Source organism: Ictidomys tridecemlineatus, chromosome 11, assembly GCF_052094955.1.
Source record: "Ictidomys tridecemlineatus isolate mIctTri1 chromosome 11, mIctTri1.hap1, whole genome shotgun sequence".
Classification (NCBI taxonomy): domain Eukaryota; kingdom Metazoa; phylum Chordata; class Mammalia; order Rodentia; family Sciuridae; genus Ictidomys; species Ictidomys tridecemlineatus.
This window is the reverse complement of record NC_135487.1, coordinates 127,159,711-127,186,949: the sequence shown is the minus strand read 5'-3', so window position 1 is coordinate 127,186,949 and position 27,239 is coordinate 127,159,711. Positions and strand designations below refer to the sequence as shown.

At 49.6% G+C, this 27,239-nt stretch overlaps 2 protein-coding genes and 1 long non-coding RNA gene across 8 annotated transcripts; 2 read left to right on the top strand and 1 right to left on the bottom strand.

Annotated features, from left to right (window-relative positions):
* Positions 1 to 293: 293 nt before the first annotated feature.
* Positions 294 to 21,137, bottom strand: LOC144368480 (uncharacterized). Its single transcript, XR_013428241.1, has 3 exons — positions 21,021 to 21,137; positions 2,388 to 16,887; positions 294 to 428 (listed from the first exon to the last, which is right to left on the bottom strand). It is a non-coding gene; the product is annotated as an uncharacterized LOC144368480 (long non-coding RNA).
* Fdps (farnesyl diphosphate synthase) lies at positions 8,492 to 17,557 on the top strand. Of its 2 annotated transcripts, none has more exons than XM_005331353.5 (10): positions 8,492 to 8,617; positions 9,730 to 9,871; positions 11,214 to 11,354; positions 15,022 to 15,102; positions 15,240 to 15,362; positions 15,681 to 15,769; positions 15,852 to 15,924; positions 16,555 to 16,632; positions 16,724 to 16,858; positions 17,296 to 17,557. In XM_005331353.5, the coding sequence occupies exons 2-10, from the start codon at positions 9,731 to 9,733 to the stop codon at positions 17,494 to 17,496; spliced, it is 1,062 nt and encodes a 353-aa protein (XP_005331410.2). In that variant the 5' UTR covers positions 8,492 to 8,617; position 9,730; the 3' UTR covers positions 17,497 to 17,557. The 2 variants fall into 2 exon arrangements, with proteins under 2 accessions (XP_005331410.2, XP_005331408.2); XM_005331351.4 differs by lacking the exon at positions 8,492 to 8,617 and adding an exon at positions 9,454 to 9,632 and having other exon boundaries at positions 9,709 to 9,871.
* Rusc1 (RUN and SH3 domain containing 1) lies at positions 17,778 to 27,239 on the top strand. Of its 5 annotated transcripts, none has more exons than XM_021730521.3 (11): positions 17,778 to 17,910; positions 18,595 to 20,042; positions 20,313 to 20,723; positions 21,679 to 21,777; positions 21,948 to 22,024; positions 22,152 to 22,326; positions 22,397 to 22,499; positions 22,691 to 22,737; positions 23,305 to 23,854; positions 24,617 to 24,742; positions 26,540 to 27,239. In XM_021730521.3, exons 2-11 carry the CDS (start codon positions 18,677 to 18,679, stop codon positions 26,706 to 26,708), a joined length of 3,123 nt encoding a protein of 1,040 aa, XP_021586196.1. In that variant the 5' UTR covers positions 17,778 to 17,910; positions 18,595 to 18,676; the 3' UTR covers positions 26,709 to 27,239. The 5 variants fall into 5 exon arrangements, with proteins under 5 accessions (XP_021586196.1, XP_021586197.1, XP_013216658.1 ...); XM_021730522.3 differs by having other exon boundaries at positions 17,820 to 17,910; positions 18,502 to 20,042; XM_013361204.4 differs by having other exon boundaries at positions 17,820 to 17,910; positions 18,499 to 20,042.

Genomic DNA, 27,239 nt, shown 5'->3' with positions numbered 1-27,239 from the left:
CAGAGGGACACTGAAAAAGTGAGAGGGCTCTTGTTCTGGGTGACACATGCATCCCCTAGGGCAAGTCCCCCTCCCTCCACCCCAGGTCTCACTCCTTATAACTTCAACGTGGAGTTGACAGTGAGGGCAGATTGATAATTCTTTGGATTCAAATGGATTTAAATATTTATAAAGACCTTTCCCTTACTTTAACATTTCTGATTTTTTTTTCCCCTTCAGTACTGGGGATTGAACCTCAGGCCTTGCGCATGCTAGGCAACTGCTGTACAAATGAAGCACACCTTCAGTTCCCCTATTTTTAAGATTTTTATTTTGAGACGAGGTCTTGCCAAGTTGCCAAGGCTGGTCGAGAGCTTTGGATCATCCTGCGTCAGCCTCCTGAGTACCTGGGATGTGTCACCATGCCTGACTCTCTTTTTCTTTCCACCCTGTGAAATAATAAGCAAGATAAATATTGGTCTCTGCTCTTCTGGGTTCCTGACACAGAGCTCCTAAATCTCTTGTAAATTACTAAGTGATCGTGAGCTAGGAGCCATCTTTTGTGATATAATTTTGTGTTTAGCCCTGGTATCTCACACAGAGATCCTGAACCTCTTGGAATTTCCTGGGTGACAGGAGCATCTTTTGTTCTAATGAGGCAACTCTTGGCGGGCTCCTGAATGGGGGCTTGTCACTGGAAAGACCAAGCCATGATTAGAACCTTGGAACTTTCAGCTTGTACCCCTTATCCTTCGGGGAAGGGGCAGGAGCTTGAGATTGACTTAATAATTGTTCATGTCTAGGTGATGGAGCTTCCATAAAAATCCTTAAACTAGCTGGGCATGGTGGCGCATGCCTGGAATTCCAGGGGCTCTGGAGGCTGAGGCAGGAGGACAGCAAGTTCAAAACCAGCCCCATCAATTTAGCAAGGCCCTAAGCAACTTAGTGAGACCCTGTCTCAAAATAATAATTATAAAAAAGGACAGGGGAGCTAGGGTTGTGGCTCAGTGGCAAAGCACTTGCCTAGCATGTGTGAGGCCCTGGGTTCGATCCTCAGCACCACATATAAATAAATAAAAAAATCAACTAAAAAAAAAAAAAATCAATCTGGTGATGTGGCTCAGGGGTTAAGAGTCCCTGGGTTCGAACCCTGGTACCAAAAACAAAATAAACAGGAAAAACAAACAAACAAACCCTAAACTATGTGGTTTGGAGAGCTTCTGAGTTGGTGAACACATCAACACGAGGTCCACTCCCACTTCACAGGGACAGAAGTTCCTGTGTCCAGGACTCTTTTGCCCCTCCTACCGGGGAAGGAACCCAAGGGCACACTACAATGAGCTACATCTTTTTTTTTTTTTTTTAACTTTTATTTCGAGAGAGGGTCTAATTTTTATTAATTTTTATTATTAGTTTTTATTTCGAGAGAGACTCTTACTGTGTTGCCCAGACTGGTCTTGAATTTGCAGTCTTCCTTGCCTCAGGCTCCTGAGTTGATGGGATTAGAGTTGCTTGCCACAAGGCCTGGTCCTAGGACCCTGTGGACCTTGTTCTAGCATCTCTTTATCTGGCTCTTCCTTCTTTTTTTTTTTTTTTTTTTTTAATATATATATATATATATATATATATATATATATATATATATTTTTTTAGCTGTAGTTGGACACAGTACCTTCATTTTATTTATTTATTTTTATGTGGTGCTGAGGATTGAACCCAGGGCCTCCACCCGATAGGCAAATGCTCTACCACTGAGCCACAGCCCCAGCCCACCATTCATATTCTTTATACATCCTTTATTATATAAAAAATTGATAAACATAAATATTTCCCTGGGTTCTGTGAGTGGTTAGAGAATATAATGGAACCAGAGGAGGGGGTCATGGGAACTTGCCATATAAAACTGGTCTATTAGATGAACAAGTGACAACCTGAACTTGCCTTTGGCATCTAAAGTGGGAAGGGAGAGGTCTCATGGGACTGAGTTTCCTGTGGGGTCTCCACTAACTTCAGGCTAGATAAATGTCAGCACTGAATTGAGCCAGCTCAATAAAATGTGCCTGTTAGCTCTAGCTACTCAGGAGGCCGAGGCAGGAGGATCACAAGTTCAAGGACAGCCTCAGCAAATAAGTGAGGCTCTGTCTCATTGTAAAAAAAACAGAAGGGCAACGGATGCAGCTCAGTGGAAGAAGGCCCTGGGTTCAATTCTCAGGTTTTATTTTTTTTAGTTGTAGATGGACACAATACTATCTATCTATCTGTCTATCTATGTATTTATTATTTATTCATGTGGTGCTGAGGATCGACCCCAGTGCCTCACGCATGCAAGGCAAGTGCTCAACCACTGAGCTACAGCCCCAGCCCCTCCATTCCCAGTATTTGACTATTTAAATAATCAGGCTGCTTACCTGGAACTGTCCTGTCCTGAGCTCTGGACTCTACCTGGAGTCCCTTCTGTTTCTATCTGCTAAAAATTGCAGCTCTGTGGATTTTGCAAATGGCTTCAGCTTGCTCAGTGACACCAATGATGCACATGTAACTGGCCAACTGCATGGGCCTGGGTGGGGAAGGCCGGCAGGGATGAGTGGAGAGTGGGAAACCTCGTGACATAAAATGAGGAAACTGGAGTCGGAATTGCTTTGTTTTTCAGTTTGAATTTGTGCTCATTTCTAGGTATTTCTCAGTACCCCAGCTCTATGACACAATCTCTAATTTTCTTTGAGCTTCCGCCTGTGTTTGTTTTTGATACCAGGGATTGAACCTAGAGGACTTTTACCACTGAGCCACATCCCCAGCCCTTTTTTTTTTTTTTTTTTAAAGAGAGAGCGAGAGAGGGAGAAGAGAGAGAATTTTAATAGTTATTTTTTAGTTCTCGGCGGACACAACAACATCTTTGTATGTGGTGCTGAGGATCGAACCCGGGCCGCACGCATGCCAAGCGAGCACGCTACTGCTTGAGCCACATCCCCAGCCCTTTTTATTTTTTATTTTGAAACAGAGTTACGTGAAGTTGCTTAGGGTTTCACTAAATTGTTGAGGCTGGCCTTAAACTTGTGATCCTCGTGTCTCAGCCTCCTTAGCTGATGGAATTATAAGTGCGAGCCACCACACCATTTTTTTTTAATATTTATTTTTTAGTTGGACACAATATCTTTATTTATTTATTTTTATGTGGTGCTGAGGATCGAACCCAGGGCCTTGCATGTGCTAGGCAAGCCCTTTACCGCTGAGCCACAACCCCAGCCCCACACCATTTGTTTTTAAATGGGTTTTTCACTATGTTGTTCACTATTTTTTTTTTTTTTTTAATTTTTTAGGTGTAGATGGACACACCACAATGCCTTTATTTTTATGTGGTGCTAAGGATTGAACCCAGGTCCCTCCCGTGCTAGGCGAGTGCTCTACCATAAGCCACAATCCCAGGCCGGTTTTTATTTTTTATTTATAGACGCAACTGAGTCTATAAATAGACTTTTTTTTTTTTTTTTTTTTTTTGAGGAGGTAGTGGGGATTAAACCCAGGAGCACTTTACCACTGAGTTACATCCCTAACCATTTTTACTTTTTATTTTAAGACAGTTCTCACTGATTTGCTTAGGGCTTCCCTAAGCCTCAGCTTCCCAAATCATTGACCACTCCCATGTGTTTTCAAAGTTGATGCCATCCCACTTATTTTTTCCCCTGCTTCATTGATAATGTGTTCTGAGCTATAGGAGTTCTATTGAGAAAAGTCCTTGCCTACCACTCTATGTTGGAATGTCTCCCTGTGTTTTCTTGTTTCAGTTGCAAAGTTTCTTATCCTAGATCCTAAGAGTTTTATTAATGTGCAGTTGTCCTTTGTCCAGGGTGAGAGATAGGGATCCATAAGGATATCCCATTTTCTCAGCACCATTTATTAAAAAGACCTTTAACGCCAGGCATGGTGATGCTTACCTGTAATCCCAGCAGCTCAAGAGCCTGAGGCAAGAGGATCACAAGTTCAAAGCCAGCCTCAGCAACCTAGCAAGGCCCTGAGAAACTTAGGGAGACCCTGTGTCAAAACAGAAAATGGGCTGGGGGTGTGCTCAGTGGTTAAGTGCCCCTGGGTCAATCCCCTGTACTGAGGTAAGAAGAAAACAAGTTCAAGGCCAGCTTTGGTGACTTAATGAGACGCTCACTCAAAATAAAAATTAAAAGGGCTGAGGATGTAGCTCAGTGGTTAAGCACCTTGGGTTCAATCTCTGGTGCCCCCCCGCCCCCCACCAAAAAAGATCTGTCTTTTCTCTACTTTGTGTTTTTGGCACCATTGTCCAAGATTAGATGACTGTATCTGATTGGGCTTGTCTACGTGTTTCCTATTCTATTTCATTGATTTACCTGTTTCTCTCTCTCTCTCTTTTTTTTTGGTGGTGCTGGGGATTGAACCGAGGACTTTGAGGCATGCGAGGCAAGTACTCTACCAACTGAACTATATCTCCAGCCCAGTTTAGCTGTCTCTCTTTTTTTTTTTTTAATTTTTTAATATTTATTTTTTAGTTCTCAGCGGACACAACATCTTTGTTGGTATGTGGTGCTGAGGATCGAACCCGGGCCGCACGCATGCCAGGCGAGCGCGCTACCGCTTGAGCCACCTCCCCAGCCCTAGCTGTCTCTTTTTTTCTATTGATGTGATAAATTACATTTATTGATTTCCATATGTTGAACCAACCTTGCATCATCCCTTCGATGAATCCCTCTTGATTGTGGTGCGTGATCTTTTTGATATGTTTTTGTATTCTATTTGCCAGAATTTTATTGAGAATTTTTACATCTATGTTCATTAGAGATACTGGTCTGAAGTTTTCTTTCTTTCTTTCTTTTTTTTTTTAATGTATCTTTGCCTGGTTTTGGAATCAGGGTGATATTGGCCTCGTAGAATGAGTTTGGAAGTGCTCCCTCTTTTCTTTCTTGAAATCGTGCTGTTTTAGTTAGTATAGCTCTGTAGTATAATTTGAAATTGGGTATTGTGATTCCTCCAGCATTGCTTTTTTTTTTTTTTTGCTCAGAATTGCTTTGACTATTTTGGGTCTTTTGTTCTACATAAACTTTAGGTCAGTTTTTCCCTAGTTCTGTGAAGAATATTATTGGTATTTGGTGGGGATTGTATTGAATCTGTAGAATGCTTTTGGTAGTGCGGCCATTTTAACAGCATTGATTTACCTATCTGTAAACATGGGAGGGCTTTCCATATTCTAGTATCTTCTGTTGTTTTCAGTGTTCCGTTATTTTCCTTATAGTAGAGGTCTTTCACATCTTTGGTTAGATTTATTCCTAGGTACTTACTTTTTTTTTTTTTTTAAGCTACTGTAAATAGACTTGTTTTCCAGATTTGTTCTCAATGGGTTCATTGTTTGGGTGGAGAAAATCTATCTATTGATTTTTGTATGTTGATTTTGATTCCTGAATTTGTTTGTCAGATCTTAGAAGTCTTCTGGTAGAACTTTTAGGATGTTCTAAATATAGAAACGTATTATCTGCAAATAGGGATAATTCGACTTCTTTCTTTCCTAGTTATATCCCTTTTATTTATTTTTCACTGACTAATTTCTCTGGCTAAAATTTAAAGTACTATATGGAGTAAGAGTGGTGAGAATGGACAACTTTGTCTTATTCTTGATTTAAGTTTTTCCCTATGTGTTTAACATTTTGAGGAATTGCCCAGTTGTTTTCCACAGTGGCTTCACCATTTTACTTTCCCACCAGTATGTAAGAGTTCCAGTTTCTCCATATTATCACCAACAGTATGCTTTTTTTTTTTTCTTAGTATGTTCAATGTGTTAATTGACTGATTGATTCCAGGGATTGAACCCAAAGGTGCTTAAACACTAAACCACATCCCTAGCCTGTTTCTATTTTTTATTTTGAGACAGGATCTCCTAAGTTGCTCAGGGCCTCAGTAAATTGCTGAGGTTGCTTTGAACTTGTGATCCTCCTTCCTCATCCTCTGGAGCCACTGGGATTATAGGCATGCGCTATTGTGCTTGGCTTGTTTTTATTTTAATATAGCCATTTGCTAAGAATAGGGTATTATCCTATTGTGTGTGTGTGTGTGTGTGTGTGTGTGTGTGTGTGTGTTTTCTTTTTCCTGTACGGGAGATCAAACCCAGGAACTGACCCCGTTAGGCAAGGGCTGTACTCTGAGGTATAACCCAAGCCCTGCTTTTCACTCTCTTGATAGCGTTCTTTGATGCACAAAGGATTTTAATATTTATTTATTTATTTTGGTACTGAGGATTGAACCCAGGGTCCCTCTTCCATTGAGCTGCATTCCCAAACCTTTTTATTTTTTATTTATTTTATTCATTTATTTTGAGACAAGGTCTCACTAAGTAGTCCAGGATGGTCTTGAACTTATGATCCTCCAGCCTCCTGAGAACCTGGCATTATAGGTACATGCCTGACAGAAGATTTAAATTTTGATGTAGTATACAATTGAACAACGTTTTTCTTTTGTTGTTTATGTTTTTGGTGTCACATCTAAGAATCCATTGTGAAATTTAAAGTAATGGAGATTTATTCCTGTTTTCTTCTAAGAGTTTAATATATTTTTAGTTTTAATCCAGAAAACAAAAAATTAGAAATTTTAGGTTCTAATTAATTTTGAGTGTAATTTTTATGTGGTGTGAGATGGTAATTTAACTTTGTTCTTTTGCATTTGGAAATCCAGATAGCACAGTAATATTTGTTGAAGAAACTTTCTTTTCCCCTTGAGTGGACAGGTACCCTTATCAAGGATCACCTGGGGGGCTTGGGGTTGGGGCTCAGTGGTAGAGTGCTTGCCTCGCATGTGTGAGGCTTGGATCCTCAGCATCCCATAAAAATAAATAAATAAAATAAAGGTGTTGTGTCCATCTACAATTAAAAAAAATTTTAAAAAAAAGGAAGAAAAAAATAATCAATCGGGGCTGTGGTGCTACTCATAATCACAAGGACTGGGGAGGCTGAGGTAGGAGGATCGAAAGCTGCAAAGCCAGCCTTAGCAATTTAGTGAGCTCCTGTTTAAAAATAAAAAATAAAATGTGTTGGGGATGCCATTGAGTGGTAGACTGCCCCAGGTTCAATACCACACCACACACACACACACACACACACTTGACATATGGGCTTATTTTGACTTTCAGTTCTGTTCCATTGGTCTATATGATCCATTTAAAAAAAAAATACTATTCTAGTTGTAGATGGACACAACACCTTTGCTGAGGTTGGTTTTGAACTCACCATCCTCCTGCCTCAGCCTCCCCAGGCACTTGGATTATTGGCATGTGCCAGGGTCCTGGCTCCTACAGATTTTATGGTTATGAAGATTTAGCCGTATCTCCCTCAGTTTTGGGATGTGGTCTGTGAAAAGGGTCATAAAAGTCTCCCCTCAGGGTAAGTTGGGTTCCTCTTGACATTATTCTGGGCCTGCATTTCTCCTACAGATAACAGGAGTTTTCTGAGGAATGTGACACAGCCTGACCAGGGAGGACTTCTTGGAAAACAAAGCATGTGGTGGCGGGCACAGTGGGCCCATTTTATACAATTGTTCCCTTAACTTTGTACTCTCCCCTCTCACGTCTGAGGGGCACTGTATCACTGAGCTATATCCCAAGTCCTTTTTAATTAATTATTTTCTTTTGCAAACAGGCTCTTCCTAAATTGCTTGAGAGTCTAAATTGCTGAGGTTGGCCTGGGAGTTTGGATCCTCCTGCCTCAGCCTCCAAAGTTGCTGATTCTACAGGCTACGGGTTTGCCCCTCGGGATCCCCCGCCCCTCGCCCCAACTTCTAACTTCCGTTTTTTCTTTCTTTCATTTTGTAGAACTGCTTTCGCTCGACCTGCCAGTACCATGTTGAATAACAGCGGTGGGAGCAAATATCCTCCTACAGGACTTCTGCGTCATAACGACAAAGTTCCTTCATGTCCTAACTGGCTTGGAATTTCAGGGACTATTCTAGAGGTTCTAAGTTACGGGGGCTACGGAGAAGGAGTCCGTGGTGTCAACCTATGGTGGCCTGGTAAGCTGTGCGTGCAGGAAAGACGGTCCTAGTCTCCGTGCTGAGTCCCATCCTCCTTGAGCCCTTAAAATCCTTTTGTCTCCTGTATCTTCATCATTCAAGGAAGTCAAGTCGATCAGACGTTAAAACGACTCGTCCACGTTAGAACCCACGAATGTCAAAGCTGGTCCTCGTGGGGTTTTGCCAACAGGCCACTTAGACATATCGAAAATAGTGAAAACTTTAAAAAAAAAACTGGGCGACATCCAGGAGTTAGAGCAGCGGGACCTCCCAGCCTACTTCTCTCCCGGCACAGAGGCCACCCGCCCCGCTCCACCCACGCCCCGTTCGCGTGACTGCCTCATTCGCAGCCCTCCCATTGGCCGACCGTCACAGGGCCCCATGCTCATACGAGGGCCAGCAGCCAATCAGCGCGCCTCGTCCCCTCCCAGCCCGCCGCGCTAGATGGCGTGTCTCCGTGCCTTCCGCGGGCACGCCGGGAGTTGTAGTCCATGTTGGGTTTCTGCCCACAGTGACGGGACACCACGAACTACTTGACCCAGAGAGCCTAGCGCCGGGCGCGGCCGGATTTTAGGGATACCCCGCCAACCATCCACATCAAACGAGACCCGGCGTCCCCGAGCAGGTGAGCGCGGTCGCGAGGAGGTGCTGGAGGTGCTGGAGGTGGAGGTCCGCTACCAGCCTCACCTCTAGCGATGCTGTGGGTCACTGCAAGCCCAGCCTGTCGTGTCGGAGCTTGACATTTTTGGGGTCGGTGGGCCCGACTGGCTGGCCTTCTGTGCTTGCGGAAACTTCCAAAACTTTCGCCCGAAGCACCCAGTATGCCGGGGTCCGGGTTAATTTCTGCTGCCAGTCCTGCCCTCCTGGCCAGGGTTGCTCCCAGGCGCTCTGCGCAGTCTCAGCGCTTCTTCGAGACTCGGAACTTCCAGTTTCCGTGCTCCAGACCACATGTCCGCAGCATCCATGGTTCCAGCCCCAGTTCTCCCTTCCTTGGAGTTTAAGTTCAAAGTCGGGCCCTGCCACTGCCGGCAAAGGGAGACCTTGGCTGCGTTTGGCTGTGCTTCTACTGAGCTATTTCCCCTATCTCCTAGACCCTCAATTTGGCTTCTAGAATTACAGGGTGGTTTAAGGGCCCTCCTAGCCCCCAGTCCTGGGGTACTGTGTTCTGTACCGCCTCCTCCTCCAGTCTTGTCCTTATAGCCTTGAAGACACTCAATTTTAGCTGTCTTAATTTGAAGTAACGATCTTCTGGGGCTCAGTCACCCAAACATACTTTTTCTTTCTTTCATAGCCTTCTTTGTATAATTTCCCCCAAGTTTAGTCCACAAGAGGACGGGGCATTCTGGGCCAGTAGCTAAAAAGTTGATTTGGGGATGATAGGGGGCACGGCCACCATGCATCTGCCTTCGGTACTTGCCCCTGCAGGGAGTGCACAGTACCCCTCCCTATGCCACCTCCACCATGCCCCTGTCCCGCTGGCTGAGATCTGTGGGGGTCTTCCTGCTGCCAGCCCCCTGCTGGGCGCCTAGGGAGAGGTTTCTGGGTTACCTACGGCGGCCCTCCCTGGTGCACGGGTGCCCAGTCCTGGGGGCCTGGCACAGTGCCCGCTGCTGGTGCCAAGTGTGGACAGAGGAGCCTCGGTGAGTGTGGTTGGGGTGAAGGGCCTCGGGAGGGGAGCACCTGAACAGGATCCTCATTTGTCCTTCCTCTTCTCAGAGCACTTTGCTCCTCTCTCAGAATGAACGGAGACCAGAAATCAGATGGTTATGCTCAGGAAAAGCAGGATTTCATCCAGCACTTCTCCCAGATAGTCAAGGTGCTGACTGAAGATGAGATGGGGCACCCAGAGACAGGAGATGCTATTGCTCGACTCAAGGAGGTGAGGGATTAATGACCTGAGGAAACAAGACCATTTGTCACTGCATATATGTGGAATTTAGCTGGGGCTTTCTGGGGCACTAGCATTTGGGTTCATTTTGACAAAATTTTATACCTACAAGGAATTTGATTTCGATCCCTGTTCCCCCCTTGGGGACACTTCTGACGGATGTAGGAGGAGACTTTCACCTGGTTTGTGACTCAGGAGTGGGTGAGGCCTGGGCACATATATTTACTCAACCTGATTTTTGGCTCTGTAGAAAGTGGGCCATCCAAACTGCTTCACATAGGAGTGGAGGCCTTTAACCTGGTAAATCTTTGATTTTAGTGTCCTGAAATCATAAGATGCTGTTTTGGCAGACGAATGGGAGGAGGCAGTTTGAGGTGGTCTATATTCCCAGAGCCCTGATGGAAGTTCGGGTGTCATCAGAAACCTCTGTTCCAGCTGTGAACTATTGCTGTAATACTTAAGTTGCTTTTTTCCCCCCTTTCTTTTAGTCTCTCTCTCTTTTTTTTTTTTTTAAAGAGAGAGAGAATTTTAATATTTATTTTTTAGTTTTCGGCAAACACAACATCTTTGTTGGTATGTGGTGCTGAGGATCGAAACCCGGCTGCATGCGTGCCAGGCGAGCGCGCTACCACTTGAGCCACATCCCCAGCCCTCTTTTATTCTCTTGAAGTATCCAGTAAATTGGTTTTATAAATTGCTGTCTGTCTCATCTGTCTGAGGGGAACCAAGGGAAAGGGGAGGCTTTGTCGATGTTGGGATGGGGTCTAAAAGAGAAGGCTCTCCTTTATTAACACTAGTAGAGAACGGGGCAACAGAAGGCCCTGACAGGAAGAGACACGTTTGGAGGATTAGATGGATCCCACAACTTGGGTCCCTTCTGAGTTCTCGCTAACTTGGAGGGGCCTGGTCTTAAATACAGGATTTTCATTTGAAGATGCATTGAATTCTGGGCAGGAGGGGGTGGTTGGGAAAGCAACTATGGGTTGTGAAAGGGAAGTCGAGGGAGGTGGGATGGGGCGGGATCTGCCTAGTTCAGCCATTCCCACAGTGGGCACTGTTTTCCCTGAGTGCTGGGCTTGGGGACAGAACTGAGCTCGCACCATACCTTTAATCTTACTGGGGAAGACAATGCAGAGTACAAAAGAAAGAAAGAAACCCACTGGGGAGCTCTTCTCACTGTGCTCTGGGACTTTGGGACAGGGGCCAAGAAGTCGGAATCCGGGACTTCCTGGAATGGGAATTGGGATTGGAGAGGGTGAAGTTCAGTAGGTGGTTAGAAATGGAAGTTGCTCTTGTGTGGACCCTAATGCCCTGTCCCTCTCCCTTGTCCCAGGTCCTGGAATATAATGCCATTGGAGGCAAGTACAACCGGGGTTTGACGGTGGTGGTAGCATTCCGGGAGCTGGTGGATCCAAGAAAACAGGATGCTGATAGTCTCCAGAGGGCCCTGACAGTGGGCTGGTGTGTGGAACTGGTGAGAGGGGTGGGGGAAGGGCAGGAGAAGAAGAGGGTTCCTAGAGCTGGGGGGAGGGGAGGGATGAACCCAAAACTTGTTTCTGGTTTTTGTTTATATTTCCTGTTCCTAGTGTGGTGTAGCCAAATTTAGGCAGAGTGAATTACTTCAAGAGTTAGCTGGTTAACCAGTAAGGGCGACCTCTTGCCATTAGGTACATAGAATTTAGCAGAGAGGTGTTGGCTTTTTCCTCTGAGCAAAAGATAGCCATAAAAATGATATAGTCCTTCCAAAAGATTATTGTGAAGTATAAATTGAAAATCAGGGGCTGACTAATAGTTTTTGAAAATGTTTGCAACTTAAATCCCTTACATTTAACAAAGCAGATACTTTGCTTAAAAACCCAGATTTTGAGCCGGGGTTGTGGCTCCGTGCCTGAGCGCTTGCCTAGCGTGTGTGAGGCACTGGGTTCAATCCTCAGCACCACATAGAAATAAAATAAAGGTCCATTGACAACTAAAAAAGTATTTTAAGAAAAATCCCAGATTTCTTGCATTAGTTGGAAGATCATAAGATCCAGGTCCGTGTTCACGTATAGCAGCACCTGCTGAAGGCGCATCATGGCTGCTTCCCCAAGACATGGTACATGCTCTCATGTGTGTGGCTCTGGTCTCCTTCGTTCCTGGCCTCTCCTTGCCTTCTGTACCCAGATATCCTGACCCTTGAAGGTGTGTGGTTGCTAGCCTGGCCTAGAGGCTTAATTGGTGGCAGGGGGACTGGATTCCAATAACACCATCCAAGGTGTATTCCATATTCAGGTATTCCTAACTGTCTCCTAGATGTCCTTTATGGTTATTAAAAAAAAAAAAATATCCAGGCCCAGTCAAAGCTAATGCATTACAAAAACCAAAAATAAAAGAAACAAAACCCAAACTAACGTATTGCGTTTGGCAATTTTTTTTCTTTCAGTCTTTACTTTTTTAATATACTTTTTAAAAATATTTACTTTTTAGTTTTAGGTGGACACAGTGTCTTTATTTTACATTTATGTGGTGCTGAGGATCGAACCCAGTGCCTCATGTATGCTAGGCGAGCCCCATACCACTGAGCCACAACCCCAGCCCCTTCTTTAGAGTAGAATAGTTCCTTTACCACAGTTGACTTTTCCCCTGAAGTCCAGGCTGACTGTTTGGTAGAGTGGTGCCTAATCTAATTGGTGTCTGTGTGATCCTTTCCTTATGTATGAATTTTCCCTAGGGAGCTAACCCCCAGTGCGGAGGTCCTACCCCTATAGATGCTCATTTAAGTGATCTGGATGGGATCCACCACTATGATATTTGTAAAGTTCTGCAGATGGGGTTAGAATCATTGATGGAGGAGTAGATTGAGAGGGGCCACAGAATGAATTCCCTTGGAGACCTTGGTTGAATGGTGGTGGCTGAAACAAAAATTGTCCTTGGGAAGAGGCAGTGGATGCATGGCTCCAGAGAACCATGTCACTCCAAATAAATGCAGTGTAAATAAGGCTTCTGTCCCCAGTGTGTGTCTCCATTCTGCTCCCTTAGGGCAAGATCAGCATTAAAAGTTCAGATTGATGCCTCTTCCATGTGGGTCTTTCCAGGAACAACAGCAGTGACTGTAGGGGCCCACACCTCAGCTGAGGGGCATTGCTTCCTGTTTCCCCAACAGTGTGACCCGTCAGAGCACATAGGATCTGGATGGGGGTAGAAGTTTAAAAGCCGTATCTTATTATTTAATTATTTTTGCAGTACTGGGAATTGAAACCAGGGATGCTCTACTACAGAGCTACACCTTGAGCTCCTTATTTTTCATTTTGAGACAGGGTCTTGCTGAGTTGTCAAGGCTGGCCTCAAGGTTGTGATCCTCTGCCTCAGCCTCTTGAGTTGCTGGCAGTACAGGTGTGCACCACTGTGTCATGGCAAAAACCATGTCTTGAAAAACTGCTTAAGAAATGAGTGGCCTGATTGCAAGAAGAAACACGGAGAGTTTCTTTCATTTGCTTAGTAGACTAGGAAGCACCCATTCTGAGGCTAGTGCTGTGCTAGGCTGTGGAAATGCCAAGAGGAAAAACATGCCCCAAGTCCAAGGAGTTTGTGGTCTAGTTAGAAAACCAAGTCAGCTGGGCACATCAGTATGTGCTTGTAACCATCGTGACTGAAGCAGGGAGATGTCAAGTTTGAGGCAAGCACAGCGACTCAGACCCTTGTCTCAAAATAAAAATAAAAAAGGCCGGGCGCTGTGGTGCACATCATCCTAGCAGCTCGGGAGGCTGAGGCAGGAGGATTTCGAGTTTCAAGCCAGCCTCAGCAATTTCGAGGTCCTAAGCAACTCAGTGAGACCCTGTCTCTAAATAGAACACAAAATAGGGCTGGGGGTATGGCTCAGTGGTTGAGTGCCCCTGAGTTCAATCCGCTGTACCAAAAAATAAAACTAAAAAAGGACTGAAGCTCCCCTGGGTTAGATCCCTATATTAACGAGAAAGAGAGGAAGGAGAAAGAAAACCAACAAGGTACCTTCAGGGGGCTGGCACTTGAAAGGGCAAGCCTTTTGCTGGTGTTTAGGAGTGTTTCAAGGTGTTTAATGGGTACAGATTATTAGGCAGATTTCAGTTCCATTCAGTTACACCTGTTCCCCTGTATAAACTACATAGTAAGGCTGTGTCCCTCGTCACTAGGATGTTTGAATGGAATGTTGGCTGATGTAATAGTGTTCAGCCTTCTTTTAAGAGTCATGGAGGTAGCTGTGTGCAGTGGCACAAATGTGTAATCCCAGTAACTTGGGAGGCTGAGGCAGGAGGATCACAAGTTCGAGGTCAGTCTTAGCAATTTAGTGGTGCCCTATGCAACTTAGAGGCCTGTCTCAAAATAAAAAATTAAACAATGGCTGGGTGTGTGGCTCAGTGGTTAAGTGCCCTTGGGTTCAGTACCCAGTACCCAGGCAAGAGGATCAAAAGTTCAAGGTGCGCTTTGGTGACTTAGGGAGACCCTGTCTCAAAATAGAAAATAACAAGGGCTGGGATGTAGCTCAGTGGTGGAGCACCCTTGGGTTCAGTCACCAGTAGTGGGGAGGGGTAAAGTCAGGTAAAGGCAAGTTGCATGAAGAAATCTTTTTTTTTTTTTTTTTTTTTTTTACTTTTTTCTTTAAAGTTTGTTAATGTTTTTCATTGAGGAAGAGATCTTCCTTGGGCTGGGCTGTAGCCTCGCACCTGTGATGCACTGGGTTTGATCATCCTCAGCATCACATAAAAATAAATAAATAAAGATACTGTGTCCACCTACAACTAAAAAAATATGTATTAAAAAAAAAAAAGGGAGAGAGAAAGATCTTCCTTTAAGCATTCATTGAGATTTTTGGCACGAGGAGGAAGAGGAAGCATGAAGGTGTCATTATCTCCAATACCAGTGACAGTCGGAAAGGCTGATTGAAGTTGTCAGAGATGTTTTCTGGACTCTTAACCCTGGAAACGAGAGTTTTAGTTCTGTGTTTTTAGGTGGGGAGTCTGAGCCAAAGAGGTCATGTAACTTCAAGGTCGTCTGTAACTGAAGTCCTCAGCCTCCCGACCTTGGTATCCCTTCCCAGCTCACAGTAACCGTCAGAAGCAGGAGCTGTGTCTCTGGTAGAAGGCGTGTAAAGGGGTCTTAACTCTGTCCTTCCTTCCTTCCCCTAGCTTCAAGCTTTCTTCCTGGTGTCAGATGACATCATGGATGCATCCCTTACCCGCCGGGGACAGCTCTGCTGGTATCAGAAGGTGATGTGGGGGGAAGGTGGAAGTGGGCTTGGGACAGGCCACAGGGAGGTGGTTATCCAGCCTGATTGAGGTAACCATTCTTGGTATGAATCAAGGCCAGAGATTCATTGCTCATTTTTCCTCTTTGCTCCTCACAGCCAGGCATAGGTTTGGATGCCATCAATGACTGTCTGCTTCTGGAAGCATGTATCTACCGACTGCTGAAGTTCTACTGCCGGGATCAGCCCTACTATTTGAACTTGATTGAGCTATTCCTGCAGGTGTGCTGCAGCCTGGGACCCAGAGCTCAGAGGCTTCCCATAGTAGCCTTGGCCCCTGTAGGGATGTTCCCATCTGCTGGTTTCAGGCACAGGAGATGCTTAGGGTTGCCTGGAAGGGGACAGGAAGGAAGAGGATTAGGGAGGAAGGAAAGGACTGTGTGCATGAGTGGGGGCCATGTGGGGGCCTGGAGTTTCTCTCTTTACTGCTGCCCTTGGGACTCTGCCAGAATGCGGGTTCTGGGCATGGGGTGTAGGGTTCAGCACATCAGGGTCCCCATATGTGGAGAAAATCTGGCTCATGGGCCATCTTCCTCTTAGAGTTCCTATCAGACGGAGATTGGGCAGACCCTGGACCTCATCACAGCCCCCCAGGGCAATGTGGATCTTGGCAGATACACTGAAAAGAGGTGAGGGCCAGAGGGCACCGTGTCTGGAGAATGAGGGAGGGCGGGGGAGGGGTTGTCCTGAGGCCTCTATCTTCTCCTTCAGGTACAAATCCATTGTCAAGTACAAGACAGCTTTCTACTCCTTCTACCTGCCTATCGCTGCTGCCATGTACATGGTGAGTCAGCCTCACCCGCTCTTCCCCGCACTCGTGGGTATTGAGGCAGCAAGCCATAGACAAGGCACTTGGACAGTTGGTAGCCCCGCTGAATGACTGCAAGGCCTTGAGCAATCCAGTTACTCTCAGCTGCAAGATGGGGATAAGTTCCTGCCTCACAGGACTGTAAAGGTTAACTGAGGCATTTGAAAGTGCTTGGCTTCTAATCGGGGAACTGTGAATCCCAAATAGGAGTTTGGACAGGACTGGGGAGGAGATAATTCAGGTCAGGAGGGAGGGAGAAGGCTGGATTCAAAGGCAGGCAGGATTCACAGTCTACCCTGATCTTGGTTCTCCAAGTTTTCTTTTCATCCTGAAAGAAGCTGGAGGTGGCAGAAAGGTTAGGAAGGGGAATCAGATGACTGAGACCGTGAAAGAGAATTTGTGGGCCTCCAAATTCTTCCCTGTTGTGACTCCCAGGAAGGCCTAGTCAAAAATTAGTGGGATGGAGGTTGGTTCATTGGTCAGGACTTTCTAGAATGTCTGAAAGGAGAGACAACTTGGAGAGCCAGTAGCAGGACCCCAGTGGAGGAAGTATCCCAGGAGGTGAAGGCAGTGAGGGTTCGGCTGATTGGTCCTCTTCCCTTGTAGGCAGGCATTGATGGGGAGAAGGAACATGCTAATGCCAAGAAGATCCTGATGCAGATGGGAGAGTTCTTCCAGATTCAGGTGGGCCTGAGGCAAGGGCAGAGTGGGGACCAGGCAGGTGTCCCACTGCCACACCAGCCTCTTCATTCCTCCTCTTCTGCCTCCTGCCCAGGATGATTACCTTGACCTCTTTGGCGACCCCAGTGTGACGGGAAAAGTTGGCACTGACATCCAGGACAACAAGTGCAGCTGGCTGGTGGTTCAGTGTCTGCAACGGGCCACTCCAGAACAGCGCCAGATCTTGCAGGTGCCAGAGAGGACCAGGGGTTCCCTGAACTGATAAGAAAGGGGATAGGACAGTGGTTCTTGAGGCACTTGTGTGTGTGTGCGTGTGCGCCTCCCGCCATCTGACAGTGCTAGCAGATTCTCTTACTATTGTTAACTTGGTGAGTGTGCCTGTGCTCTAGGTGTCTGCAGGGTGGAGGCCAGTGATGCTGCTGACCCTCATCAGACACTGCACAGAACAGCTCCCCAAATGAAATCACCTGGCCGCAGATTTCAGTTGTACCAAAATCAAATCCCCAGAACAGAGGAGACTGAGGCCTGAGACCAAACCCCAACATTTGGGATGGGGACAAGAAGCTTGAAAATGGGAGGCAGGGGTAGAATGTGAATGAGTGAGTGGAGAGGCCTTGAGGCTCTGGGGAAGACAAAGCCCATTTTCCTGCTTCCAACCTCTTCCAGGACAATTATGGGCAGAAGGACGCCAAGAAGGTGGCCCAGGTGAGGGCACTGTACGAGGAGATGAATCTACCAGCTGTTTTCTCCAAGTATGAAGAAGACAGTTACATCCACCTTATGAGTCTCATTGAGCAGTGTGCTGCGCCTCTGCCCCCCACCATCTTCCTGGGGCTGGCCAACAAGATCTACAAGCGGAAAAAGTGACCTAGAGACTGCCAGGGCAGGGAGGGAGGGCGGGCTCTCAATAAATTATTGTGTAATCTTCTGGTGGTTCTCTTCTTGCTCCAGCTGAGCATCGTGTGTCCGGAATGGGAATGGGCGTGGGCCGGTGGGGATGGGGGCGGCAAGGTAGCTCAACTGGTGACAGATATTGTGGGTCATGGCTCAAGAACCCTTTGGGACTGAAAACCATGAGCAAGGTCTAAGTGGATGACACAGGCACGACGTCAAGGACTGAGGGGTGGGTCTAAGCTACGCCACGCCCATGCGTGTATGGGTGCGGCTGCGCAGCGGAGTGGGTTGTCCTAGTGCCCCTCCCCTCTGCTGTCTACCCCGCCGGGCGGGGACCGCGGGAACCGCTGACCAGCCCAGGGCAGGAGCGGTTCCAGGAGGACCCTGGTGAGGAGGGCTTGGCCGCTGGGTGTGGATGGATCAATCGGGACACTGTGGGTGGGGCAGGAGAGGGAAGCAGGGAAAATGAATAGAGAAGGGGTGGGGTTCGGTGGGTGGTGGCTGGATGATGGAGAAGAGAATTGTGTGACACTGTTGTGAGCGGATAAGGGCACCAAAGCTGCAGGCTGCATTACCTTGAGGGGCAGCCTGCAGATGCAGAATTGACAGCTGACGGCGGCTCCCTCCTCCCGCTCCAACCTCTTCGCTTTACTGTATTAAGAAGCCAAACCCCGCGCCTGCTTCTCTCCATCCACTTCATTTCCGAATACCTGGGCGGGGTCTCCTTGGGCTCTTTCCTCTGAGAGTGAAGGGTAGGCTGGAGGGCAGGGCCAAATTGCTGCAGAAAGGATCCCGGGTCGTCCTGGGCCCCATCCTCTTCCAAGCTCCCCCACGGAGATGCAGAGCGCAGCCGCATTATCTGACCCTCCCTCCTCTATTCCCGGGGGGTTACATTCGACTCCACCTGCAAACACTGCAGTGGAAACTCCTGGCCAGTCGATGCCGATTTGCATCTCATTTAAATATTTTCCAAAGCAGCCAGAGCCTCCCCAGGCCTGCTCCCGCCGTCAGTCACCTCCGTGTCCTTCTCATCGCCCTCACTGGCTGTCTTTCACCATCCACATCTTCTAGGTCTGCATCTGCGTTGCCAGGTAGGTGGATGTGAGAGGCCCTATTCTGGTTCTCTGGAGGCCATCTCATCGCCGCTGGCATCATGCTGTCCCCTCAGAGGGCTTTACTCTGCAATCTCAACCACATCCACCTCCAGCACGTCTCCCTGGGCCTGCACTTGTCTCGCCGTCCGGAGCTACGGGAGGGGCCTTTAAGCACGCCCCCTCCCCCAGGAGACACCGGGGGCAAGGAGAGCAGGGGCCCCTGCGGAGGGACCCTCGTGGATGCCAACTCCAACAGCCCAGCGGTGCCCTGCCGATGCTGCCAGGAGCATGGACCAAACCTAGAAAACCGGCTGGACCCATCTCAGGAGGAGGAAGGGGCTGCCTCTCCCTCAGACCCGGGCTGCTCCTCCTCTCTCAGCTCCTGCTCAGATCTGAGCCCCGATGAGTCCCCCGTTTCCGTCTACTCGCGGGACCTGCCTGGTGATGAGGATGCCCACCCTCAGCCCAGTATCGTCCCCTTGGAGCAGGGGTCCCCACTGGCTTCAGCAGGCCCTGGAGCCTGCTCCCCGGACAGCTTCTGCTGCTCTCCTGATTCCTGTTCCGGAGCCTCCTCCCCGCCCGGCCCTGGCCTGGACTCCAACTGCAACGCCCTGACCACCTGCCAGGACCTCCCTTCCTCCAGCCTGGAGGAGGAGGAAGAGAGTGGGGAGCAGGACCTCCCCACCTCTGAGCTCTCGGAGGCGGAGGATGGGAAAATCGACGCTGGGAAAACGGAGCCCAGTTGGAAAATCAACCCCATTTGGAAAATCGACACAGAGAAAACGGAAGTCGGATGGAAAATCACTGATAACAATAACTCCGACTGGAAAACCAGCGGAAGCCCTAACTCTAACTGGAAAGCTGAACCCGGAAAACTCGACCCCTGTTGGCACACCAGCACAGGAATAGCTGATTCTGGCTCCAAAGCAGATGCAGGGAAAACTGATGGGGGATGGAGAAGTGACGTCAGCGAGGAGCCAGTGCCCCACCGGACAATCACGTCCTTCCACGAGCTCGCCCAGAAGCGCAAGCGGGGCCCGGGGCTGCCCCTCACACCGCAGGCTAAGAAAGACCGCAGCGACTGGCTCATAGTCTTCTCGCCGGACACCGAACTCCCACCGACCGGGTCGCTGGGTGGCTCCTCGGCACCTCCCCGAGAAGTCACCACCTTCAAGGAACTCCGCTCCAGAAGCCGCGCCCCGCCCCCGCCGGTCCCGCCTCGAGACCCCCCGGCTGGCTGGGCCTTGGTCCCGCCCCGCCCGCCGCCCCCACCCGTGCCTCCCCGGCGGAAGAAGAACCGACCCGGGCTGCAGCCCATAGCGGAGGGGCAGCTCGAGGAAGGCAGGGCGGTCAGCCCGGCGGCTGGTGAGGAGGCCCCCACCCCGAAGGAGCCGGAGCAGCCCGGAGCCCCAGCGGGCCTCGAGGGTAAGAGGCCGCCGAGGAAGCGGGAGGAGGGCTGGGCTTTAGCCTCGCCCACGCCTCCGAAGCTTCCGACCCCGCCCCCGTCGCCCCTCCATTCTGTGTCACCCACCCTCCCCGCCCCTTTATCAGCGAGCGCTCCGGGAAAGGGAAACTGGATGGGTCACTGGGTTACGGGACTAACTCTTTGCTCCCTCTTTCTCCCGCTCCTTGCCTGGCTGTCCATCCCGCTCCCCTTCTTCCCCTCTGCGCCTGCCCCGCCAATCCCGCCTGCAGCCGGTCCCCTGGTGCTCCCTCGGCCCCTGGTTTTTCGGTTCTCGGCCGACGGGCGCCCCCTGTTGGAGGGTGGGGGTGCCGGCGCAGCTGGGTCCCTGCTCCTGGCGCCCCTGGCCGAGTGGCCCGGCACCGGGCTGCGGCTGCTGGGGGCGCCAAGTCCCCCAGCGGAGCAGCTGCTGCCTGTCCGCCTGTCCCCAGTGGGAGCCTATTCGCCTCCGACTCGGGGGGCCCTGCCCTGCCTGGCCAGCCCCGAGCTGGCACTGCTGCTGTCCCCGCTCTTTCCCAGAAGTAGCACCTTTCCCGCCGCGGCTCCCCCGCCCCGCCAGGTACCCGCCCCTTCGCTGCCACCACCACCTCGTCCGCCGAAGGCCTCTCGCTGGACCAGAAGCCCACCGCCTCCGCCCAGGCTACGTAAGACGGACCCGGGCGAGCCCCGCGGGCCACGCCTCGGCGGGCTGCCTGCCCACTCGAGGCCTTCCACCCGCCCAGCCCGTAGTGTGGCTTTCCCCGGGGATTCAGCGGTGCCATCCTTCCACTGGGGCCGGTTCCGAGCGAGTCCGCCAGTGCTGGTCTCGCTGCTCGCGCTGTGGGGTGGCGAGGCGGGTTGCTGCTGCCCCGGCTTCACAGGACCCTGCGCGGGCGGGCTTCCCCGGCCTGTCTGCTCGGTCGGGGTCCCAGCAAGTCCCTGTCAGGGATCTGGGGTCACACCTGTGTGGAATTCTGCGGCCCACGGAGTCTGACACCTCCCTGCCTAGATCCGGGAGGGTGGAGGGCGAAACTCCCTGGAGCCCACTGGCCCCGGAGGTTCTGGTCACTCCTTTCCCAGTCCCGTCCCTGGGATGCGGGGAGCGCGGTCCGCCAAGCTGGCTTGGGACCCGGGTTTCCCTTTCCCGGCGCCTTCGCCCTCCAGCATCCCGGTCTGGGGTCTCACCTCCCCGTTTCTCCTCCCTTTCCCGTCTGTCTTTTCATTGGCTCGGGCTCCCCACGTGTTCCCCGGGCCGCGGCCTGAGGCGGGACGCAGGGCAGCCGCTCCTGTCCCTCGCCTAGTCACCTCTCGCCCTACAGGACCCAGACGGCTGGGCGGGGCTTTAGCGCGGCGTCCCACTCGGGGACTTCCTGGACAGAGGAGGTGGGAGCTGGGGCCTGAGGGCAGGAAATAGGAGCCGAGGTGGGGGACAGGAGAGCCGGCTTCTGTGCAGGATTTCGCTCTGGGGGGTCGGGTAGAGCCGCTCCTTGTGGCTTCTCTCCCCAAGACCTTTCATGGGCAGGGTCTCTGCAGAGCCGCAGGAGATGACCTTGGCAGAAGCCCGGCGTCCTTGGGGGTAACGCTTAGTAAGCGTCATTTCGTCCTTCTTCCTTTACCCAGTTCGTAGTTCCTGGTCGTTCGCGGGTGTTCCTGGGGCCCAGCGGCTGTGGATGGCAGAAGCCCAGAGTGGGACTGGGCAGCTGCAGGAGCAGAAAAAAGGTAGGCTGCCCTGAGTCCGGACCCCTGGCTTCTGAAGGAATCGCTCTTCACTTTGCATTCCTCAGGCTTTAAGAGTCAAATTGCATAAACCAGCTTCTCCGTGCCCTCTGGCTATGCCCAGGATAGAGGGCAAGGCTTTGATAGAGCTTCCGTTCCTTATCCCCTCCCAGGTCTCCTGATAGCTGTCAGTGCCTCAGTGGATAAAATCATCTCGCACTTCGGGGCTGCCCGGAACCTGGTTCAGAAGGTGAAGGTGGCTGGAGGAGGATGTTGGGGATGTGGAGATTAATGTAGCTCTCGGGGCACAACAAGACAGAGGGTGGCGGTGGTGACTGGATCCCTATCTGGACTGACTCGAGTTGTGCCACCTCCAGGCCCAGTTGGGGGATAGCAGGTTGAGCCCGGATGTGGGGCACCTGGTGCTGACCACCCTCTGCCCAGCCCTGCACGCCCTGGTGGCAGACGGGCTAAAGCCTTTCCGGAAAGACCTTATCACCGGGCAGCGCAGAAGCAGTCCCTGGAGTGTAGTGGAGGCATCTGTGAAGCCAGGTGAGAGGGGAGGGCAGGGGACGCAGCAGAGCAGGGCCAGGACCTGGCTGACCACGCACCCTGCCCCCAGGCTCCAGCAGTTCCCTGGGGTCCCTGTACAGCCAAGTCAGCCGTTTGGCCCCGCTGAGCAGCAGCCGCAGCCGCTTTCATGCCTTCATCTTGGGCCTCCTCAAGTGAGTAGTAGCCTTCTTCCCACTGCCTCTCCTGGCCCTGGGACCACTGGGCATCATGTGTCGGATACAGTAGTGTCCCCTGTCCTTGGAGAAGGCCTCCCCTCCCTCAATTTCGTTCCCATCCTCTGCCCCAAGAGGACCAGAGTCCTCCATCTCCCTGAATTTGCATTCCTTTTTTCTTCTCCCCCCAGCACCAAGCAGTTGGAGCTGTGGTTTTCCAGTCTCCAGGAAGATGCAGGTCAGAGGCTCAGATGGGAGTGGATAGGGTTTCGGGCCTAGAAGGGAGGGAGGGAAGTGTTTCTCCAGTTGGTTTCCACTGTTACCAGAATATTAATCCAGATCTCTGATATTATTATTAGCCTTTTGCTTAAAACTCTTCCAGGGGATCTTATTGCCCATGTGAGGAAAGATTCAAAGCAGGGAAGCAGGGCTTTCTAATCATCAGTCTTCCTGGGTGGTCCTTCTTGCCCCAGGGCCCTACTTTGATGCCATCCCTCCCTCTAGAAACCTGCCTCTGCCCCTTCAGTTTCCTCTTAACTCTCATTCATCCTGTGGGTCCTTCCTCAGTGAGGTTCCACCTCTGCTCCTTGTTTTGTGGATGCTCCAAAAGCTCTCCTGTGCTTCACCTTTCTAGTCTCTAGACTTAATTTGTTACCTCCACTTGATCTACATGCTTCTCCCTCTGGAGGCCATGGTTCCACATGGGTAGGGAAACCTCCAGCTGTTCCCCTCTCTGACTCAGAGTGAGGCCTGGGAGGATGTTTGGGTACAGGGCGGGGGCTGATGTTGGCTTTCTCTTTCTCAGGCCTGTTGTCCCTTCTGTATCTGCCCACGGGATTTTTCTCCCTGGCGCGGGGTGGCTGCCCATCCCTGTCCACAGAGTTGCTGCTCCTGCTACAGCCATTGTCGGTGCTCACCTTCCACCTGGACCTGCTCTTTGAGCACCACCACCACCTGCCCCTGGGCCAGCCTCAGGCCCCTGCCCCTCCAGGCCCGCCTCCAGCCCTGCAGCAGACTGTACAAGCCATGCTGCACTGGGGGGGCCGGCTGGCCCAGAGTCTCCGGGGCACTTCTGGGGAGGGAGCTCCCAACCCTTCACCCCCTCCAAGTCCTCCCACACCAGTCAGCTGGTGGGAGCAGCTGACCCAGGCCTCCCGGGTCTATGCCTCTGGGGGTACTGAGGGCTTCCCTCTTCCTCGGTGGGGACCCAGGCGGCAAGGACCTGCAGCTGAGGGTACACAGGAAAGACCTCTGCCTGCAGAGGAAGTGGCACCAGGCAGAAGTGTGTGGCTTGGGAGACTGTTTGGCGTGCCTGGGGTCCCCACAGAAACTGAGAATGGAGCCTTAAAATCCAGGTATTGGGGTACCTTGTCTGCTCTGTGACCTTATGATCCCCTCAAGTGTCTCATTTGAAACTCCCTAGTGCTGGGCATGGAGGTGCATGCCCATAATCCTAGCATCTTGGAAGGCTGAGGCAGGAAGACTGCAGCCTCGCACTGCTGAGACTCTGTCTCAAAATAAAAATGGCTAGGGATGTAGCTCCATCTTAGAGAGCCCTGGGTTCAAACCCAGAACCATAAAACAACAAAAACTTCCCAAAATCTATGACTCCAGATGCTTTAGATGAGACTGGCTTTTTTAATGCCCTTGGAACTAAAAATAGTTATATTCTTAAATAGTTATATTTTAATGGTTGTGAGTGCCTAAATAGTGATCTTGATTTTACCTCTTGGTCCTCATGGCCCTCAGCCTAAAATATTTACTATCTGGCCCTTTAGAAAAGGAAAAATATTTGCTGATTCCTGTTTTGGGGCTTGACCATTGGTGGATCTTTTGTGGCTTCAAGTACTGTCCATGAAATATCTGGATCTCTCTTGAACTGGTATAGACCCTGCTGGTTTCATAGGTCCTTGTGAATTTTGGTGTTGCATACCTTTGTTGTCATCTCCCTAATCACTTCAAAGGTACTTGTGTCCCACAGCTGCCACTTCTTTCAGCAATGACCAGCTCCTGACCTATTTGGGGCCTCAGCCTCTTTCTTCTTCCAAACCTCTGGGTTCTTGCATTCTTTTTCTGGAAGTGGACTGACTTCTGTGATCCTATGTCCTTCCCTCCAGGAGACCATCCAGTTGGCTGCCCCCAACAGTGAGTGTGTTGGCTCTTGTGAAGCGGGGGGCACCTGTAGAGACTCCTTCTCCAGAGGAGCTTGTGGCCTCAGTGCCCAGCATGGCACAGGCCCACAGGTAAGAACTAGGGAAATACACCTGTGTGTACTGTTAATATAGGTGTGTTTCTGTGGTCATAGAGTGGAAGGTAGGCATGAAAAAGACTTTGGATTTTGAGATCACAGTGCTTATTTTGCATTGCATCTTTGCTATTTATTACCAGTGTGGCTCTAATTTCTGAGTCTTAGTTTCTTTCTTTGTAAAAGGAGGATAACTTGTAACCTTTGCTATGGTTGTTATGAAGATTAAATATAATTTTATAAAACATCTGGCACATAGTAGGTGTGTGTACACTAAGGGATTGTTTGTCTATTAACTGGGGTGTTCTAATTTGGCATCAGAGACTACTACTACTTTGAGGTCTTTTGAGTTCTCTCAGTCCATTTAATTAACCTTAATTTTTTATTCAGCAATATTTTGGAGGGTACAATTTTTGGGGTTCTGGAGACCAAATCCAGGGATGCTCTACCACTGAGCTATATCCTCAGTCCTTTTTATTTTGAGATGGGGTCTCCCTAAGTTGTTGAGACTGGCCTCAAATTTGCAGTCCTCCTGCTGCAGCCTCCTAAGTAACTGGGATTACAGGTGTGCACCACTGCACCCAACTTGGGTACACCTATATGTCAGTCATGCTAAGCAAGGGAATACAAAAGTGGGACTACTGTAGTCCCTGCTCTCAAAGGGCATGCAGTCCAGTGGAGATACCAATGAACAGATGAGCAATTGCAGTTTAGTATGGTAAAGACTAAGAAAGGAAGAACAAGCTGTTTGCAGCCATGTCCCCAGACTTGGGAACACTAGGGAAGCTCAGTGATGGTGTGAGGATATGCATTTGGCAGGAAAAACAGGAGACGAAAGTGGAGAGGCCCATTTGTGGTAAGGAATAGTGGGTGCATAATGGAGGGGGTCATTGGGCCAGCTAAGGAGGCTGGGTTTTATTAAGACATCCTGGGAGCCCTTGAAGGATCTGAAGCCTGGAAATGATGTGCTTGCTCAGGTTTTAGAAAGGTCTCTTACTGCTGTGTGGAGATTGGGGCTGGTGGGGAGGTCAAGAGAGACTCACGAGAGAGAGACTGGCTGGTGATATGTAGTGGTACAGAGAGACCATGAAGGCCTAAACTAGGATGGTGGCGGTAGGATTGAAGAGAAAGAATAGCTGGCATAGTAGGAGATAAACACCAAACAAGTTTTGGTGATGGACTGGATTCAAGGAGTGAAATGATCACATTTTTGCCAGGAGCAAATGGAAGTTGTGCCACTATGTTGGCCTATGTTGAATATGAAGCACCAGAAAGAAGTGCAAATCATGTCAAGTAAGAGTGGGTTTGGTGCTCAAGAGAGGCTAGGGTCACAGGGAGAATCAACATATTGATGTGTAGTCCCCAAGTGTCTTCAGGGTTTTCAGAGCTGAACCAGCAGGGGCACTCCATACAGTAGAGAGTAAGAGCCAGGCACAGTGGCGCACACCTGTAATGAGGCTGAAGCAGGCAGATTGTGAGTTCAGAGCCAGCCTCAGCAACTCAGCAAGACCTTGTCTCTAAATAAAATACAAAAAAGGGCTGGGATGTGGTTCAGTGGTTAAGCACCCCTGGGTTCAATTCCTGGTACCAAAACAAACAAAAATAAACCAAAACCCACACTCCCAAACCAAAACTACCACCAAACAACATAAACAAAAAACAAAACTACCACCAAACAACATAAACAAAAAACAAAACTAAAAAAACAAAAAACAATCCCCAACACCACAGGGAATGAGGGTGGAGAACCAGGTACCCACACCTCTCTCCCATTGTTTTCTTCTGGCTCCTGTAGGGCAGTTCGGGCTCTCTGTGACCACACTGCTGCAGGACCTGACCAGCTAAGCTTTCGGCGTGGAGAAGTGCTGCGTGTCATCGCCACAGTGGATGAGGACTGGCTCCGCTGTGGGCGGGATGGCACGGAAGGGTTGGTGCCGGTGGGATATACCTCCCTTGTTCTCTAGCCCTGGCTTTCCTTTCCTGTGTATGTCACCATTTTGTCACCTGGGAAGGGAACAGCTCATGAACACTATGTAAAATGACCATACCAAAAGCCTTTTTCCTGTCTGCAAAATGATATTTCTTCCCACATCATTTCTGCTAATATTTAAAATAAACTTTCCTTCTTCCCTCCACACCCATCTATAAGGTGAAATCTGCTCTTCTAAACATTAAAGAGGAATCCCCTTCCACGCAGACCTTCTCCTCTTTCCCACCTGTATAAGGGAACATCTCCTTACTATCTGTAAAATGGAACCTAGCCCCCTTCTCCATCCCAAGTGGACTGTGCCAGTACAGGATATGCTGTGGTCCTCAAGCCTAGAAGGGCCTCTGGTCTCCTACCTGTGTATTCTTTCCGTCCCATGCTGCCTGTATTTATGATGTACTCATGCTGTGCTAGGTGCTGAATCGAAGCCTGGACACCCCTGGTGGGTGGGCCTGTGGTATTGGTCTGACTCTTTCCTCCTTTGTCCCAATAAAGAGTGGGAGTTGAA

Coding starts and splice junctions, on each gene's coding strand:
- Fdps (XM_005331351.4), top strand. CDS start 9,454: ATGCCCCTGTCCCGCTGGCTGAGATCTGTGGGGGTCTTCCTGCTGCCA. Junction 15,363..15,680: donor TGATTGAGCTATTCCTGCAG/GTGTGCTGCAGC, acceptor TCTTCCTCTTAG/AGTTCCTATCAGACGGAGAT. Junction 16,633..16,723: donor GAGAGTTCTTCCAGATTCAG/GTGGGCCTGAGG, acceptor CCTCCTGCCCAG/GATGATTACCTTGACCTCTT.
- Rusc1 (XM_021730521.3), top strand. CDS start 18,677: ATGCTGTCCCCTCAGAGGGCTTTACTCTGCAATCTCAACCACATCCAC. Junction 20,043..20,312: donor AGCCCCAGCGGGCCTCGAGG/GTAAGAGGCCGC, acceptor TCCCGCCTGCAG/CCGGTCCCCTGGTGCTCCCT. Junction 22,025..22,151: donor CCCGGAACCTGGTTCAGAAG/GTGAAGGTGGCT, acceptor TGCCACCTCCAG/GCCCAGTTGGGGGATAGCAG.